This window comes from Siniperca chuatsi, linkage group LG23, assembly GCF_020085105.1.
Source record: "Siniperca chuatsi isolate FFG_IHB_CAS linkage group LG23, ASM2008510v1, whole genome shotgun sequence".
NCBI classification, from domain to species: domain Eukaryota; kingdom Metazoa; phylum Chordata; class Actinopteri; order Centrarchiformes; family Sinipercidae; genus Siniperca; species Siniperca chuatsi.
This window is the reverse complement of record NC_058064.1, coordinates 15,897,227-15,915,954: the sequence shown is the minus strand read 5'-3', so window position 1 is coordinate 15,915,954 and position 18,728 is coordinate 15,897,227. Positions and strand designations below refer to the sequence as shown.

Genomic DNA, 18,728 nt, shown 5'->3' with positions numbered 1-18,728 from the left:
TACTGTATACTTAGAAAAGGTGTCAACAGAGTAGATTTAAATTGGGCTTAATACTGAACCAAAAGAAGATACATGCTACAAACGTTGGAGATTAGTAAATGATTCACTTTATTTGACAGAAAACAGATTCAGTAATTGCTTTAAATAAAGAACAAAAAAGACGTTGAATGAGTCAATATTTTGCATCCATCCTCTTTGTTATAAACACTGTAGAGCTCTTTTCATTTTAAAACATATTTTACATACTTTTTATATATTTTTCATATTTTTGTAAATTTAAAATGAATTAGCTGTTTTTCTTTTCTCTTACTATGTTTATTGTTATGCAAAGGCAATAAACCTGATTCTGATTCTGGTTGTGATTAATAATCTATTGAATTTGAATACATTAGATTTTGATTTGGAAATCTAATGGATACATTACAAAATTGTTTATTCTTGGCTGCGGTCTGAGCTTTTCAGTGCAGTATTCCACAGGTTCTGCACTCACAGCTGGTGATATGCTTGTAAAAGTGGCGTCTGGTAGTGAGGTCGAAGCACTGCAGGGTCACAGATCTCCTCTCAGAGCGCCGCTCCTGACAGCATCGGTGCTTTTGCTCCACCTGCAGGTCACCGTGTAACACGAGCCTGTTGCAGTGAACCGAGGCACAGGAGGGGAGGAGGGCAGAGTGGGAACGGGTCAATTTTTGTTGAGTCACCTTTTAAACACTAAAAACCTCAAAATGTGTTAATTGGCTGTGTAATAACTATTGCTATTGATCAGTGACAGATATATTTCTTCTCACCTGGGCTCAGACACGCACTGGCCTTGACACACAGGGATCTGCATGGTGGTGGTACAGTTGTCCACGGTGATGCTAATATTAGTCACCTTCGGAGCACAGCTCTGGTTACCTGGAGTCAGGGGAAATTAATACGGGACGAAGCGTGATGAGTGTGAGCAAAACACCTTCAAAATTTGAAGATATTTTCCTCTTTATCGAGTCCCGCATTATTTAACTTTCGATGGTTGGAACCGAAATGTCAAAATTCTATGAACTCAATGTGACAAAGTCAGCAGATGTAAATGACTTAACTTACATGTAAAGCAGCAGTGTTGGTCATCCCAAATTCTGTCCTCCTGGTGAATAAATCGCAACAGCTCAAGGTCAAATATTTGTTCTATTTCTTTTCTTTAAACATTTAACTATGGCTTGGTTCCAGTGTATTAGCATAATGCACCCCCTGTAGGAAGAAACAATTTTTCTTTCTACGCAATACTTACGATATACTTTCATTATAAAACAATTCTTTAGCTGGTGGGAAATGCAGTAATACAAGAGTTATTACTGTAGAATGAAGCTTGTAAGATGTTACAGGGGGTGTGCAGTACCTCCTGACAGTTTTCTTTGGGACAGACTGTAGTCTCAGTCTGAATACCCTCTTTGCTGCAACTGAATGACATGCAGGGATGGGCGGTATCCTTCCATCTGTCTCCCACCTACATACGCAAAGACAGATATCACGACAAGACACTTTACAGTACAATGATTCATTTCAATCCAAAATGCACTTTTCCTCTGAGGGGGTGGAAACACTTTTCTTTGTCATGTAAAGTGTGTTATGAGATTGGACACAACATACCTTGTATGTTTTTTCATGATAACTGCATGTCTTCTCAACTGAAAAATAACACATGAAGTAATAAGTGCCTCAGTATAGAAGGCCAACTTTTTATTAGTATTCGTGTGAAGAAAGGAGAGTCTCTGAGATAGTTCTGAAACCATCATTTAAAAATATTATGAAGTGCCAGTGCTTACCACATGTCGCATCACCACAGCAAGACGTGTTTACCAATACAGTACTGGGGCTACAGGTAGGAGCTGGCTCACGAGGTTTAAGAGAACACTCCTCTGTCCGAGTCTGGTTGTTACATTTACACAGGTGACAGCCGGACTGCCACACCTCACCAAGCTGGAACACATGTATAGAAATACTTTTTAAAGTATTCTAAAGTCAGCTATATTACTATTTTTGCATTGATGAGACAAATATATTTACCAGTCTGGGCTCACCAAGTGGTCCTTTACAATCTGATGGACGAGAAAACAAACTCTACATTAACACTATTTATGGCGACATGTTGAAATGGATGTCTCCAGCATGCACATGTACTGTACTGCTTTGTCAGTACATCAAAAATCATTGAATACGATTTCAAACAAAGATTGTGTAGGTGTGTCTACTGTAGGCCATGTTACTCACAGGGACAGTCAGACACACAAATGTTTGAGTGAAGTCCTGCCCTTAACTGCCCGCTGGGACAAAAACAGCCTTTACTGTTCTTCTTGAGGGAGGCTCCTGGATAATGCACTCTGTGCAGCCAAACCAGAAGGGAAATAAAAAAAGGGGGAAATCTTTACAGGATAAACATTAGAACATTAGAAATAAATGGTATTTATTTGGTAAAAGTAAATTTTACAAACCCTCCATGGCAGACGTCATCAAGCTTGTCATGGCATTCTCTGTAAACCAATCCTTCTGGACATGTCACACCTGAAACATGAACAAGGACACTGATGTTATTAACGTAAGTATCAGTTTAAGGAGGAATTTATAATTGACATTTTTCACCAAAACATCAGTACAGTCAAGTCCATAAAACACAGAGAAGCTTGCAAATACATTAAGACAATAATTTGTCCCTGGTCTGACTGGCTCCGCATTGCAGAGTGTATGAAAAAGCATATAAGGGACTTACCACAGCTTCCTTTAGTCAGTGGTCTCCAGTCAATACAGAAACCAGCATTCCTGCATTCCTCAGCAGCTTGCTCTAGTGAAGAGCAAGGGCCACTCCTGCATGAATCAAACTCACAGTTCTTCTTTTTAAGGATCAGATTCACATACCTGCTGCAATTTAAAAAGACTCTGAGGAAACAGAATAGATTAGATTTTTAGTCAATAGTTAAAGAATACACTAATATACAACATACAACAACTCAAAACATACAGAGAGAGACAGACAGCCAAGGTTATACACCATCAAAATGAAAAATGATAGTTAAAGTGTTCCATGTGGTTGCTAGAGTGCTATGCACAGTTACTAGGTCACTACTAGGTGTATGGGGTGACTCTTGGTGGTTACTACTATGCGTCTACATTAGTCGCAAAGGAAGTTCTTAAGAAAAAGCATTACATTGCGCCTCGCTTTCATGACATACAGTGTGATCGTACTACACATTTACCAGCAAACACGCTAATTCCCAATTCTGCCACCAATTCCCTAACAAGGTGTGTGTGTGTGTGTGTGTCTATGGAGCTTACGGGTGGTGTAGCAGCTCACATAGTTGGCTTGCAGGGCAGGTGGTGGTGAGAGTGGGTGTGTTAGTGGGTACTGGAGTGGGCCCTGGGTGACAAGGTACGTCCCTTGGTGCAGAATCACAGGCTGGCTTCAGCGGGTTGGGGTACACCCAGTCATAGGCTGTCTTATCACAGCAGCTGTCGTCCTCGATCTGCCCTCCTTTACGGATACATGATCCAACGCCACATACACCTGGAGAGTAGATGGAGAGGTGAGCTTCAGCAAAGATGTGTGAACTGATATCTAATATACACATATACGCTGTAACTGACATAAACACCCATTCCATTCCAAATCTAAGTTATCGCCACACAGCTAGCTGGTCTTCTTTAGTTTTTTAGTGGTTTTTAGTCTAAGAGGAAACAACTCAATTGCTCCTGCATTAAGAATTTGATGTTAACATTTGATGAAAAGATGCAAATTTTGAGATTGTTGTTTCTTTCTACCCTCTAGTGGTCAGAAATTGTTTAATGCAGCTTTAAGCTATACATACTGTTTGGCTTTGTTAGCCTGCAAGCTAATTCAGCAAAGCAGCCAATATGAGAGTTGACAGACAAGATAAAGCTAATAAATTCACAAAAAAAGAGATTTAGAGTTTATTTTTTTTTACATTACCTGAAAATCCACTCTACACAAACACACACTGCTAAAATGGATATACAGTACACACTTAACCACACCCGTGGACCCTCCCTTTCGATCCATTACCCACCACATTGTCCTTGGGTGTTGTTGAGGAAGTGCTCCATGGCCAGACTGACCACCAGGGTATAAGACGGACTGAGGGAGACATAAGAGCGAATCTCTGGAAGGTAGATTGACACTATGTATCCCGTGGTCTCAAACCTCCACCCATGCTTCTCATACGGTGGTTCTATGGTCACGTTGTTCAGAGTGGCCTAGGGCAGATTAGATCAGTATCAAACCAACTGTCTGATTCTTTCAGCAGAGTATGGTAGCCTTAAATACTTTGAAGTAAAATGATCCTTTATCACAGAAGATGATTATCAGCATTGATGTAGCCAAATAGCCAATATTTAAGGAGGTATGGTGACATGACATACTATAAATAAATAGAAAGTTGTATTATATCCTACCTGTACTGCAAACAAATGTGGAATGATACTGAGTGTAGCTATATTGTTCTGATAATTCAGGATGATGCCTTTAGCACAGGAGCCTTCAAGGCCTGGCACACAGTAGAAGTTGTCCACAGCAATGGTCAGATTATGAAGTGGGGACCGCTCCTCCACCAGAATGTAGGTGCATTCGTCCAGGAAATCAAAGTTTACACCTTGGAAAGAGATGTAGTGGGGGTCCCCATATAGCTCACAGCGACCTAGGGACAGTATGGGAAAGATAATCCATAAGAGGTGATTCTAGTAGATATGGACCAAAAACAATAAATACATTAAAAATATCAAAAATAATTAGCCACACTAGCGGCATGGCTCTAGGGATGGCATTGTCGGCCGGTCAATTCATCACTTTGGTCCAGACTGAAAAATCTCAACAGCTATTGGATGGATCGCCATGAAACTTACTACAGACATTCCTGTTCCCCACAGGATATATTGTAATAACCTTGGTGATCCCTTAACTTTCCCTCTAGTACTATCATCTGGTCAAACTTTACATATGTCCAATCAGAGATAGATATGTAGAGGCAAATAGTAAACACAAAAGGGAAAAGAGGAGGGATAAATGAGGTCTAACAAGAGCAGTGGCAGAGACGGACAAGGATACACTCACAGTCACACTTCCATGTTTCACAGCATCCATCCGACACTTTTGTGAATTGTTGTCTGGGGCAGATGGGAATTGTAGGTTTTGGACAAACCACTGTAGTCAACTCTATCCTCTCATTTGTACAGGTTTTATTGAAGCAGTCCTCTGTCCACGTCTCACCGCAAACCCAGCTTTTTTCTCTCTTCAGGTCTTTACACTCACAGTCTGATGGTTTGATAAACACAACAGCAGAAGACAGTAAACATAGAAAAGACAAAAACATTGTTTAGGTCATTTATGGAACTGACTGCTAGGATAATTGAAAAAAGAGTAATATGCAGAACAAATATATGGCACGCACTATGAGTTGTGGTGCTTGTTGTTGATCCCGTTGGCTCTGCACTGACATTTGTGAATGTAGTCACTGTTGGGGTGGTGACTACTGAAGTGTGGTATGTTTTTTCTGTCGTTGTCATTGTTGTGCCTGATTCTTCTGGGGTTGTCAGTTCAGTCGTAGCTTTTGCATTGGTAAATCCTTCACTTGTGGACACCTCTGTGGTATATGTTGCTGCTGTAGATTTAGCTCCATGAGACGTTGTTGCTTCTGAGGAGGTGGCAGTAGGTTGAGTGGTTGAATGTATAGAAGTGGTAAGTTCAGTGGAAGCTTCTGTGATGGTTACTTCAGTCGGACCTGAGACTTCAGTAGGTGTAGCATTGGTTGCAAAGGTGGTTGTTGATTGAAGTGTTATTGCTGTTGTCTCTCTTTGCGTTGTTGTTGGTTGAGTTGTGATATCTGTTGATATTGTCTCTGTGGGCTTTGATACTGTTGTCCATGCTGTTGAAACGTTGGTGAATGATGTGGTAAGCACAGTACCAGGAGATTCAGATGTAGGTAACTCTGTTGTGGCTGTTTGTACTGTGGTAGATTCAGTGCTATTTGTTATCGCTGTAAGCTGTGTTGTAGCAGTTGTCATTGAAGGAGTGGTACTAGTTGTAGATGATGTGGTGGGTGAGCTAGTAGTGATTGCTGTTGTGGTCCAATTTCCTATAGTAGTTGAGACATTGGTAATAGTCGTCATTGGTGTAGAGGTGATGGGGGGCGTTGTTGACCATGTTTCAGCTGTAGTTAAGGCAGTTGTAGTTGTTGGTAAAGTGGCGGAAGAAAACGCAGTTGACCAATTTCCTATAGTAGTTGAGACATTGGTAATAGTCGTCATTGGTGTAGAGGTGATGGGGGGCGTTGTTGACCATGTTTCAGCCGTAGTTAAGGCAGTTGTAGTTGTTGGTATAGTGGCGGAAGAAAACGCAGTTGACCAATTTCCTATAGTAGTTGAGACATTGGTAATAGTCGTCATTGGTGTAGAGGTGATGGGGGGCGTTGTTGACCATGTTTCAGCCGTAGTTAAGGCAGTTGTAGTTGTTGGTGTAGTGGTGGAAGAAAACGCAGTTGACCAATTTTCTGTAGTAGTTGAGACATTGGTAATGGTCGGCATTGGTGTAGAGGTGATGGGGGGTGTTGTTGACCATGTTTCAGCCGTAGTTAAGGCAGTTGTTGTTGGTGTGGTGGTAGTGGAAAGCACAGTTGTTTCAGCGGTAGTTGAGACAGTTGTGGTGGGAGTATATGAAGTAGTAGTTGTGGGTGAAGTTGCTGTTGGAGTAGAGGTGGAATTGAAACCAGGTTCTTTTTGAAAACAGGTTCTGTGAAGGCTCATATACTGTAATCTAAAATATTTAAAAAGCTAATTTCCACAAAATCTATTTCACATTTTTGTATAACTGGAAATAGAAACACGAAGTAGTACATTTTGTGGTACATGAATATAGTTCATACTTACAACACTTAATTGTTCCATTTTCACAGCGACTGACAAGGAAAATATGAGAAAGTAAGAAATATCCAGTTGTCAATGTAACAAATAATGAAAAGTACATAATTTTCCACATTATAGTTACCCTACAAATGTATATATTTAGACACACTGTATATATTTAGAATGGCCCAACTTACCACTCAGTAGTTTGACTCAGCAGGACTACCCCAGGCTGAATGATAGTGTCATTAAAATAACAGGTGCAGTTTCTCAATGTGGTGCATTCACCAGTATTTTCATCATAGTATGGCGCCTCCTTTGAACATCTGGGGTAGCAGCCTTTTCCAAGAATAAACATAAGTTTATTTTATGGGCTCAAGGCATTAAGTAGGCCAAGACCTAGACTAGACAAAGCATTCAATAGAGGATTTTATTCTAAGGCCAGGTTTGTTTGCAATACTGCCAGAATTAGACACAAATTAAGTAACATTAAGACATTATTTTTACTTTCCAGATTCAACTGATTAGTAAAAAATACATTTAGCTGTTATATTTGAATACAACTGAGAACGTCTGGTTACCTTCCAGCTTGTGAGGAAAGTATTTGCCTTCACTGCAGGTTAGCATCTCACCACAGGCTTCATAGTGCCAGCTACACTGGCCCTGCTCGTTGTAGTAGTCACAGTAGACCGCTAAGGTTGAAATTATCACAGGTTAAAATATTACAGACTGAGTTATAGTTTATGTCTTGTAAACTTTCAGTAATAATTACCCCACTTTTCATCATGGATCATGGATTGGACTATATTCATTGATTATTTATGTGTCTTACATAGTGTCAGTCCTCAGCATAGTGACAAAGAAATACTTAAATATTCATAAAACATCATATAAAGTGTATAAAGTATGTGAAATACTAAGCAATGAAAAAAAACTTTTAAATAGTCTGTAATGTACTGTATGTGCCATATTATTCAATTCTAGCAAGAAAGTATACTAAAGCGGATCCCCTTCCACGGAGGTCGCCATGTTGCACCGCCATGTTTCTACAGTAGCACAGAACCGACAAACCAAATACTGGCTCTAGATAGGGCCTTTCGTGTTTTTCACAAGTTTCACGGCCACCGTAGTTTCTCCTACACGCTTCTAAAGGGAGTGCATTGCTATCTGCAATTTCACCACTAGATGCCACTAAATCCTACACACTGGACCTTTAAACAAAAGAAGATACACTTGAGCATTCTTAGCATAGCCCACAGAAAAATTTGTTTTGTTAAAATGTCTCCTGACATGACAATCCCCTTTCATGAAAATTGTTATCAAGAATCAACTGAGTAGTGCTGATCTAATCTATGTTCTCTTTATGGGTTTAAGGTAGAAGTTATTCTAAAATGTCAAAACATTACTTTTACCTCCCTGCTCACCATCTGAAAAAAGATTACTTTAAGAGTAACTAATGTAAGTGGGGGGTCGTAACTTACGACACAAATCAGGTGTTCTCCAGTTTACACACACATCCTGGTCACTGCAGGCCTCTGCGTAGGCTGCCACAGCTGTGCAGAAACCCAGGAACTTCCCTTCAAACTCACAGGAGCAGGACTCCTGCACACAGGCATGGTAGTAGGGCTCTGGATCCACCTGGGGATTGTAGAACATCCAGAATGGAGCTTTTATTAACACTTTTAAGGGCTCTATATTCCTGTAAACAGTTGTATGGTATCATATTGCAATTGATTCGGATAAAAAAAGTTTAGTGTTGACTGATAGCTCTTACAGATCATTGGTTTGTTAATGATCTTAGTCCCTTCAAGACAGCATCCTTACTTTCTATGCCACCCTGCTTCTCAAATGCACAGCAGTTAAAGACCTGCAGAGGAATCCAACCCCTGACCCTGGTGTTAGCTAAATATATGAATAGCATACTTTTAAATGGCAATCTTTGAATGTGTCTCCTGTAAGGATCATACAGCGCCGCTGGGCCCAGGCTGAGCAGTAGGAGTTGCGTTCGCATGGAAATATCTCAGTGGTCACATCAGAGCAAGGAGGTGTGGCGGCTTTCCAGCTGTTGCCAAAAACCATGGGACTGGACACCACTAAAAACAGATTTTTGGTGTTATTTTGACCATCATGACAGAAGTATTACTGCTTCATAGAACAAAGAGAAAACCAATTTACCTGCTGAGCCACTTATCTGTAGGTCATTCATCTCATTGGAGTCAAAATTCCCACAGAGGCCACACACTTGGTTCTGCAGGAGAGACGTTTAAAAAGTCAATTTAAAATGTATTAAAAAGTTTCCGAAATCACAATTAAAATTAAAGGAACAGCTGACTCTTAGGGAGGATGAATCTATCAGTGATGATTAATAAATATGCTTTTATGATGCTGACTTGAGCTGGTACTGATAAATAAATCAGTACAAAGTTGAGAAAGAAAGCAAGAAGACATTAAGCAATAGTACAAAATGTGGATTTCAAATACAAATTTTAACCTGATGTTTAGCAGTCCCTAATATTTTTGTATTTACACTGAGGATCAAAGTGTGTAATCATATGGCAAATTATGTATAGATGACTAAATTTCAAAATCCTCATCACTCACCCTCCAGTTTGCCTGCAGCTCTATGGTGATGCGGGTGTGTTTGTCCCAGATGAGAGTTATCCCTCTGCTTGGCACTGAGATTATGTAGTAGAGTCCGACAGTGTGTGTGGAGTAAAGTGCATCTTTCTGCAGAGTCCAGTCGTCATGGTAGCGCCTGGTCACCCTCATGTCACTCAGTGTCAGGGTGACTATGCCCTTTTAGGACAGCACAAGTACAACTCATTGTATAAGAATACTTTTAATTATTGAAGAACAAGTTACCTTACTGGTTCATGACCATTTATCTGCCATAAAATTCAGTCAGCAGCATACTGTTATTCTGAATGATCTGAGTGTGTAACAACTTATTGAGTGAGACATGCAGTTGATGAAGTGTGTGAAGCAATGGGATGAAAAAAACATGAGGAATGGATATTACAGTATAATGCAGATAATGAAGACAGATGATAAACATGGGGACAATAGCTCAGGGTCTTAGTGAAGAAAAATGGGAATCAAAGAAACAGCCATCCACCTGCAGGTCGAGGATGATAGAGCGAGAGCAGGTGAGCGCCTCATCACAGCAGGGTACACGCTCCACTCTGACAGAGAAGGTGCCTTTTCTAGTTCCACAGTCATCCTGAAGTAAAAGGGTCAGATTTAAAAACATATTGTTATGAAAAATATTTAATATATAATTTTTAAAATGCCCAATGGTTTTGATAGTGTATCTGGATGATGTGTCGTGTCCTTTGAAGGCAATGTATTGGAGGCCTACAAAGCTTGAGCAAAGAAACACGTGAGCAGTGGATTTCATTCCCACTTTCATGTTTGGTCTCACCTCTACAAGTGTGTACTGACAGTGTCCATCGAAGCGGAACCACTTGGAGTCAAAGGTCTGGTAGTGTCCGTTTCCGTAAACTTGACACTTCCCAGAACAAGGCTCATCTCTGCAGTGCCACTGACCCTGACCACAGACACTGTAAGACAGAGTGATGTAAACATCTGCATCATGGCTTCATTAGCTTTTGGAGGAATAAGACTTTTCGAATGACAAAGGAGGAAAGCAGCACAATTGCAGGTGTTACCATGTTTTGCAGTTGGTTTTGACATGCTGTCCTGCACCAAATACTTTGCCACTATACACACAGGTGCAGCTGTCCAGAGAAACACAGTTTCCACGGTGATCCTCATACTGGTCATGTGGGCAGTAACAGCCACTCTCGCAGGTCCTATTAGCGCCCTGGAAATCACACCAAAAGAAAGTCTTTTACCTCAAGGACACATTTGACCCATCTCAATAAAAGAAACCTGTTATGGACAAAGGGTAAATGTTAGGGATAAAATTCACTGACCCAAAGTTTATGTAAAAATAAAATGACAGATTTCATTATTAGCTGCTCTCACCACAAAAAATGTGTTTACTTAGAGCTAATAAATTAGCAGTTAGTCAGCTACTGCTTTCACATGAAGAATGACTAATAATACACGAATAATGGCAAGTCATGTATACAAACATGTTATCTGTTGACCTACCATTGGTTTGCTGAGACTGTCACAGGTTTTCTGAGCAGTGTTAACTGGATTCTCTGAGCAATGAACGCAAACCTTCCCATTTCTGCACCCTGATGCAAACAATCATTAAAAGTATACAACATATTAGTGTGTTAATTATATTTCAGAAAGTTTGACACATTGTCAAGTTTTCTTCTTTTTTGCTGCAGAAACTACAGTTGAAGGGATTTATTTGGAAGAGGATTCTGGGTGGATTTCCACTATTTACAAATAAATGAAGTTGAAACAATCGAGCAAAGATAACAAAGGATGAGTGAGATTTTAATACGATTATGATGGAAGAATATATATATTTACCACAGTCCTTAGAACAGTTCAGTTCTCCATTCTCACAGAAGCTGCAATAGACACAATATTTGGTTTGAGATATAACACAACTTTGCTGAAGTATATGTACACTGTAAGTGTAGACTACACAGTTGAGCACACTATAACAGCATTGGGAACACTTAGCTAGAGCAGACAGTGGTTAATAGCCTCAGCCACCGGGGAAGTAAAGTACAGAAGTAAGATATCAAGTTAAATGGTAGTTAAGCATTTTAAATGGCTGTAAATACTCAGATGATCAGCTCACCACTTTCGTCCATCGATAACAACAGACCCTGGTGGCGTTGTACCGCTTTTGTGGTGACAAACGCACTCTGTCTTTGAGGTACAGATGTGTCCTTGGTTCAGGTGAGTTCCCTCCGGACAGCCACAGCCCTCCACAGGCACATCGTCCAGCCCACAGCGAGGGTCAGGGCCAGACAGAGAACGGCATGTATGGTTGCAGGCTTGCATGTTGTAGGAGAATTCTTGGTTCTTCTCACATTTCACAGCTGCGACACAACATTGTGATCAACATTAAATATAACCACTTGACTTTTTAATACTACTAGTACTAATATGTGACATTTTCAGTGACATAAATTTCCACCCTAGGTAGTTGATTCAACCTATAATCTGTTCATAGAAGCCTTTACATTTACTGTTATAAACATCTGGTGTCTGGAAGATTTTTAATCATCCTTTTACCATTATTGCAAGTGAAAAAACAACAATCTCATAAATTGCCAGCAACAGAATTGATTTGATTTAGGCTTTTTGGACAAGTTGTTATTTTGAACATTACTCCATTGGCTCTTTTATAATGCAGTGGCAGGATCCAGACAGAATAAGCTTTTATTTATCAAAGCTGAACTCACTGCAGTCGGTAGCTTTCCTCCAGTCACCAATTTCAACACCCAGACTGGCGCAGGCTTCGGCGTAGCTGCCCAGAGCAACACACAGGCACTGCTGCAGACTGCTGCCACAGTTACATGTTCTTTGGATGCAAGCCTAGAAATAGAAATCAGTTTCATGATAACAGGCACTGTCATTGATATGTCAATGACAGGTAATTGCTGAAATCCAAGAATTAATTAAGGGTTTAGTTCAGTGCAAAAGTTACTTGTTACCATGTGGTAATGATCAGTTGGGATATGACCATGGCACTTAGCAAATATGCCAGTTGGGTTGTTCAACACTGAGCACTTTTCATCAGCAAATATTTCTGCAAAAATACATATTGAGATAATAGCATTTCAAAAAAATTGTATTTTTTAATCAACTTCTCATCCATGATTTACAGATATGATATGGAAGACAAATAAAATATCGTGTATGAGCAAGCACATTTACAGCTTATCATTAATTGGTACCATTGTTTGTGTCGATGCAGGGGTTGATGTCCGGTACACAAGCACCCACACTCCAGGACAGAGCAAAAGGTTGAGCTGAGTTCTCGATGATCCCGCTGCTGGTGGTGAAGTCGTCTGTGGTGTCATTGTTGCTGTTGCCACAAAGACCTGAAAGACAGACTGACTATTATAACAAATCAAACTGGATCATTCCACAGAGGATATAGAAAGCATTTTTGTATTTAGAGAGATGCAAAAACGAAAAAAAAAAAAAAAAAAAGTCATAACAAAAGTGAATCCCAAAGGGAATGTCATTGCCAATATATTTTGGCTTGTTTGTAGACCTGAGATCATGCCAGTGTGGTTTCTGGGTGGGGTGATGTACATCTGGATTTCAGGAGACATCTGGACTTGGATCTTCAAACCAAATGATGTGTGGACCTGGACATACATGGAGGACTGCCAAAAAACCAGAGCGTGATCTGACAGGTGACAGAGGTTGGTAAGTGATTGGGTGGGTGAGTAACCAAACCATTATGGATGGATTACTAGGCTACCAGACATAATACATATTCACATTAAGGACCCCTAAATTGATGCAACAATTCTTTCCATTTTTTTTTACCAGACTGATGAAGTTCAGTGATCTCCTCCTCTCCGAATGTAACCATGTTGGGTGAGAAGGTATACAATGCATATGTTTCCTACAAATCCAAAACAGAAGGACATTTATATTCAGTGACTGTACACTATTCTTGCTTGACATTTGTTTGATAGATCATACTGTTTTAAAGTCAGCCCTCAAAGACTGCTTGTACCTGAAAAAGCTGAAGAACGACGGTTTTCAGAGAGGGTGCCTTCTCAGAAAACTCAATTTTTAGTACCCAGTTGAGACCCTTAAAATGATTTTAAAAGAGCAGTTAGTATTATAAAAAGACAACATGGGTTAATGTAAAATGTTGGGGTAGTGGGAAAAATTCACCTGTGAGGCCACATATGCACATTTACCAGGGATGACATATTGTTTGCCATCATATGTTGTCACAAACTGCCCTTCAATGCGACATCTGGCGGGGCAGAAGTTTTCAGAGCATCGCCATTTCCCACTCTCACACATACTGTGGCGAGAAATGAGGATTAACTTTCAATTAAAAACTTCAAATAGCTTCATTTTAGTCAACCCAAATGGAAATTCGCAATTCATGGATATTCCATAAGTATCGAAACTTACCATGACTGACACTTGGTGCTGCGTACGTCTCCAGTTGAGTAGCTCTTGCCAGCAAACACACAGGGGCAGTTGGACACACTCACACATTGGAAGCCATGTGCGTGATCATTAAGCACCTTACCTGCAACATAATTAGTAAACCATTTATTATTAGGCTCATGTAGGCTAAACAAGCAATTACACAGCAGAGTCAGACAAGGGAAGAGCTAAATCATGAAGTCAGATTGCGCTCACCAGGAGGGCAGACACAGGAGCTGGTGAGATCCTGGTTGGAGAATGTGGGGTTCGGGTTGGAGCAGCTGGGAACAAAGGCTGGACCTTGATCTACATAAACCAGCACTCCGGGACAAATCTGTGGGGCTGCATTCACCCACAGACACAGACAATCACATCAAGTATCCATCAAATCAAGTCTATCAAATAAGTGTCCAAATATAGATTAGAGCAAACAAAATGAAGAGCTTTAAAATCTAGATTCTAAGAGCACTTACCACATGTGGTTACAGATCTCCATGTTTTCCAGACATAGCTGCTGTTTCCACACTGCTGGACAACTTCTTTGAAGAAAGCACAGCTGATGTATTTGCTTTCATAGCTGTAAATGTTCTCTTCACAGAGTTGGATATAATGAGGCGTCCTGGCTTGCAGACAATCCATGGCATAGGAAAAGAACTGCCTGCATACCTATAAATATCATCAGAGAAACCATCTGAAGGACATATTGTATGGTGTGGCTGTTCAAATTGAGGTGTGTTTACCTTCATTTTATGTTTAAAATGTAAATACAGTTGAATGGATTAACTCCCAAAAATGTGAATTAATTAAAAATAAAAAAAAGTATCACATTTATGGCTCAATATTTAAAAACTGACATATATACATTTTATTATGAAGTCATTAATTTATAACTAAAGAGCCAGTAGCATCAATTAATTTATACGCTGTGTTTTTCCTTTGCTTTTCAATGAGATCAGTGAGTGAAAAAACCCAAAGAAAGTACATAGAGAGCAGCAGACTAGAATCTAGTATCATCACAACATCCACTCGGTTGTGTTCTCAGTCACTGCAACAGTTTACTTACTTGATTCCTAGTGGAGACAGGATCTCGGGTTTGACATGTGTCCTCAGCAAGCACGCTCTCCGTGATCAACTGCTGCTTGTTGCCTATTTTCATAAAAATTGTACATTCTTGGAGCAAACGGCACGCAAACAAATGTCATTCCTATAACCAGCTACATTATAATGATGAAAGAAAAACTGACATTCTTTAATACACTTTTAGGAACATTTAGGCCCACTTTGCATTCATTTTACACTTGTGGTTTCACCTGACTTCTGAATTTTTCTCTTTATTTAAATTTAACATCACATACAGCTTCACAAAAGCTCACCAATTACATATAAAACTCATTTATAGCATGTAGGAACAATTTTTACTACTTCTGCCACCACCAACACTATAACTGCTACTGCTACTAAAAGTAATGCTGCTAATGTTACTACTGCTATACCACAACAACCCTGATATTAATTCCAGTCATTTAACTATCATACCTTGGACGTTGTGTTTCCCACACAGTCCGGTCATGTCGGTGCTCAGCTCCTGCTCCAGCTCCACCTAACAAAAAGTTGTTATGTGGGTATGGTTACTAGCTGTGAGCGTTCCAGTTAACTTAGGATGATGCATATGCATTATGTGTGTATGTATTTGTGTGCCTGTGTTTATGCTCTCTTGTATGTTTACTGTACAGTGTCAACACAGAAAGATATTTAGCGTCAGTGTCCTCTCACCCAAACAGTGTCTATTCCCCCAGGTACATTGTGCCAGGTGATCGACAGAGGAAGCAGCAAGCTCCTCAGTTTAGTGTAGATGCCGTAGTGAAAAATATGCTGGTAGGTGTGGTCGTATGGAAGGGAAACACTGTCAACAAATAAACATTCAGAGGGGTTTAACGACAAATAAATACAAAATCATTTAATAAACTGTTTTTAACTTTTATCAGAAAGATATTCAGGCCCCATTTTCACAAAACAATGCAAATAGCAAACCTTTTTCTACTTAGATTCTTTACTCAATAATCATCCAAAGCTGTTTGTATATAAATTTCTTCTTTGTCAGACAAAATGAAGAGCACCACCTGACGTAAAACAGGTCTTCCTTTTCACTTGTGTCTGATCGGAAGTCTTCTCACTTCCTCAACTTTGATTTTTTTTTAAATGACGAAGCTCTTAAAGTATTACGCAGTGTAAAACTTTAAGAGCTTTGTCATTTCCTTGCAGAATCAAGGACAGAATAACTGTCCATTATCAATAACTGTGACCCAGAGTCAAAGCTAATAATCAACTAACATTGAAGACATTAAGAATGGATAAAAATGTCAACCACCTGGCTGTGTGCCTGAGTACGAATGCCATTTGAGTGAATGATTTGTACCTGCTGCTTTCTCACACTCTTACTGTAGTTGGTGTGGCCGAATAATGTGATTTATCTGAGACTATACATTTTGATTTGAACAAATACAGACTCAAAGGACGTGTGATTAGATCAAACTTTGCATGAGTCATTATTTGGTTTTGTGTGTGGTGGCAGATTCCTTGTAATGAAGCAGTATCAGGGTGGGTTAGGGTTGGGCCCAAACCTTTTCTTCTCCACCAGGATGCTTCCATTCTTCAGAACAGTCCTGATTTTGTTGATGATGATCTCGACTTGGACCAGCAGCCCACTGTCACCTCGCCGTGTGGTGATGTCACATTCCACCCGGTTGTGGGTGAAGCGGGTGAGGGTGAACGGGCAGTTGGACCTCACATAGAAACTTGAACCGTTGAAAGGCTGGACGACCCCGCTGCCAAATGTCCTGCAAGTGTCTGATCACAACAAAGGTCAGTTTACTTATTAATGCTTTAAAGACATGACTGGATTCAATAATGAAGCAACAAATCAAGGAAGAAATGTTGTTATGTTGGATTTAGGGTTTAAAATGTTATTGTCAAAATGTAATCTGCTTATGTGTAATCAGCAATACTATCCTTTCAATAATCAATTCAGAACTCAATAATAAAATCTAATAACTTTCCCCTCCTTTCAGAGTTGACAGGCTAATAAACCACATGATCAACTATTATTTCAAAAGCTGTAAAAAGTAACTGATCTGTAAAATTAACTGATGAATATCCAACATTGATGGACTTATACTCACTTTTCTGAGTTTCTGTCGGTGTGACCGATTCACCTGTCCCTAAAACTAGGAGAGAAATACAGTGTCAAGGTGAAAGTAAACATTAATAATAATTAAAAATAATGAATAATCAATAATAAAACAAATAAAAAATACTTTGGATATAGCAGTAATGTTATTGTTATACTAGATACAGTATTTGATTAAAAAATATAGATATGTAATGCTCAGATAATGCACATCACTGATGAAAGAAGTATGCAGATGCTTTATTTAAGTAAAAGTAACAACACTGCAATATAAAATACTCCATTACAAGTAAAAGTCCTGCATTGAAAATGTCACTTAAGTAAAAGTACGTATTATTAACTAAATCTACTGTAGCGTATCAAAGGTAAAAGTACTCATAATACAGAAAAATAGCTGTTATACTGATTAACTAATGACATTATTGGATTATTATTACTGATGCTTGAAAGCAGAAGTAGCATTTTAGTGTTGTAGATGGTTGCGGCGGAGCTGATTTAAACTACTCTACACTGTTGAGTAGTTGAAACAGTGCATCATATTTTCTGAGCTTCTTAATTCTTAATTTGTAAAGTCATTAGTAACTAAAGCTGTCAAATAATTGTAGTGGAGCAAAAAGAACAATACATTTTAATTAGACTACAATTAATTGTTGTGGTAGAAATATAAAGTGCCATGAAAATGAAGTTAAGTAAAAGTAGCTCAAATGTGTACTTAAGTACAGTAACTTAAAAATGTAAATGTACTTAGCTTCATTCTATCACTCAATGTAAGACTGATGTACATTACTTTTCTTACTCCAGTCTGCTAAATGTGATAAAGGACTTTTTCTTGAATTGTGTAGTTAAAATCTTATGCAATTGATCAATAAACGGTTGAAGTAAAAACTAGTGAAAAAAACATGAAAATCAACAAATGTTAAAATATTAAATAAAATATTGCTAAAATTCAATAGTAATTTTCGGCCACTTTTTGGCCACGTATCCTTTTCTCTTGTCACTTTTTCTGCTTAAAAGAATGAATTCATATTCAGATGATGAAATGAAAGATTGCTTGGTACCTGAGGCCAGTGAAAAGCAGACCGCCAGTATCCATCGCTGTGAGGTCATGCTGCGTGATGCTCCCTCGCTGCAGATTACGAGGAACTGCACAAACAGCCCACCACATGGCTTATATATGCAGTGTCCATGCACAACACACACAGATATGTGTGAGTGTGTGTGTGTGTGATATGGTCTGGACAACCCACTCATAGATGTGCACACTCACACATGCACAATTGAATTTCTTTCAATGGAAATACCAGGAAACTAAAAAAAAAAAAAAAAATCAGATTAAACATTCAACTAAATTATTAAACAGAAACAAGGAAATTAAAAAACAGGTTTATTCAAAGCATGCCCTGCTTATCTTGTTGCATTTAAAGTTGAAGAAATCTATTTCATGGTAAAACAACAATCCCTCTGATGGGAAATTGTGAGTGCGTGTGTGAAAGAGAGATCTTGATTAGAGAGTGCTCAGGATGGAGGCACAAACAGTCTGAAAGACTCAATGTCAAAACAATTGCTGAAGGAGAGTTTGAAACTTGAGCCTTTTCTTTAA

The 18,728-nt window shown here is 39.2% G+C and overlaps 2 protein-coding genes across 3 annotated transcripts in view; one reads left to right on the top strand and one right to left on the bottom strand.

Moving 5' to 3' along the window:
* Positions 1-84: 84 nt before the first annotated feature.
* On the bottom strand, positions 85-18,286 carry LOC122871567 (mucin-2-like). Of its 2 annotated transcripts, XM_044186846.1 has the most exons (45): positions 18,187-18,286; positions 17,121-17,165; positions 16,563-16,788; positions 15,715-15,844; positions 15,478-15,541; positions 15,005-15,087; positions 14,415-14,607; positions 14,158-14,283; positions 13,924-14,044; positions 13,675-13,810; positions 13,511-13,588; positions 13,318-13,396; positions 13,037-13,174; positions 12,714-12,860; positions 12,471-12,565; positions 12,219-12,351; positions 11,609-11,852; positions 11,332-11,372; positions 10,996-11,084; positions 10,548-10,702; positions 10,301-10,439; positions 9,995-10,099; positions 9,481-9,675; positions 9,055-9,127; positions 8,803-8,972; positions 8,361-8,517; positions 7,461-7,571; positions 7,077-7,218; positions 6,904-6,932; positions 6,245-6,716; positions 5,430-6,106; positions 5,093-5,293; positions 4,438-4,679; positions 4,053-4,239; positions 3,304-3,532; positions 2,741-2,907; positions 2,466-2,535; positions 2,245-2,354; positions 2,041-2,072; positions 1,800-1,953; positions 1,624-1,661; positions 1,373-1,480; positions 1,081-1,120; positions 786-894; positions 85-627 (listed from the first exon to the last, which is right to left on the bottom strand). In XM_044186846.1, exons 1-45 carry the CDS (start codon positions 18,233-18,235, stop codon positions 459-461), a joined length of 6,498 nt encoding a protein of 2,165 aa, XP_044042781.1. In that variant the 5' UTR covers positions 18,236-18,286; the 3' UTR covers positions 85-458. The 2 variants fall into 2 exon arrangements, with proteins under 2 accessions (XP_044042781.1, XP_044042780.1); XM_044186845.1 differs by having other exon boundaries at positions 5,430-6,716.
* Positions 16,689-18,728, top strand: part of LOC122871570 (proton myo-inositol cotransporter-like) — a 71,526-nt gene continuing 69,486 nt past the window's right edge. The window contains exon 1 of the mRNA XM_044186849.1: positions 16,689-16,803. Coding sequence (XP_044042784.1) covers positions 16,774-16,803 — 30 coding nt within the window. The 5' untranslated portion in view covers positions 16,689-16,773. The remainder of the gene's footprint in view (positions 16,804-18,728) is intronic.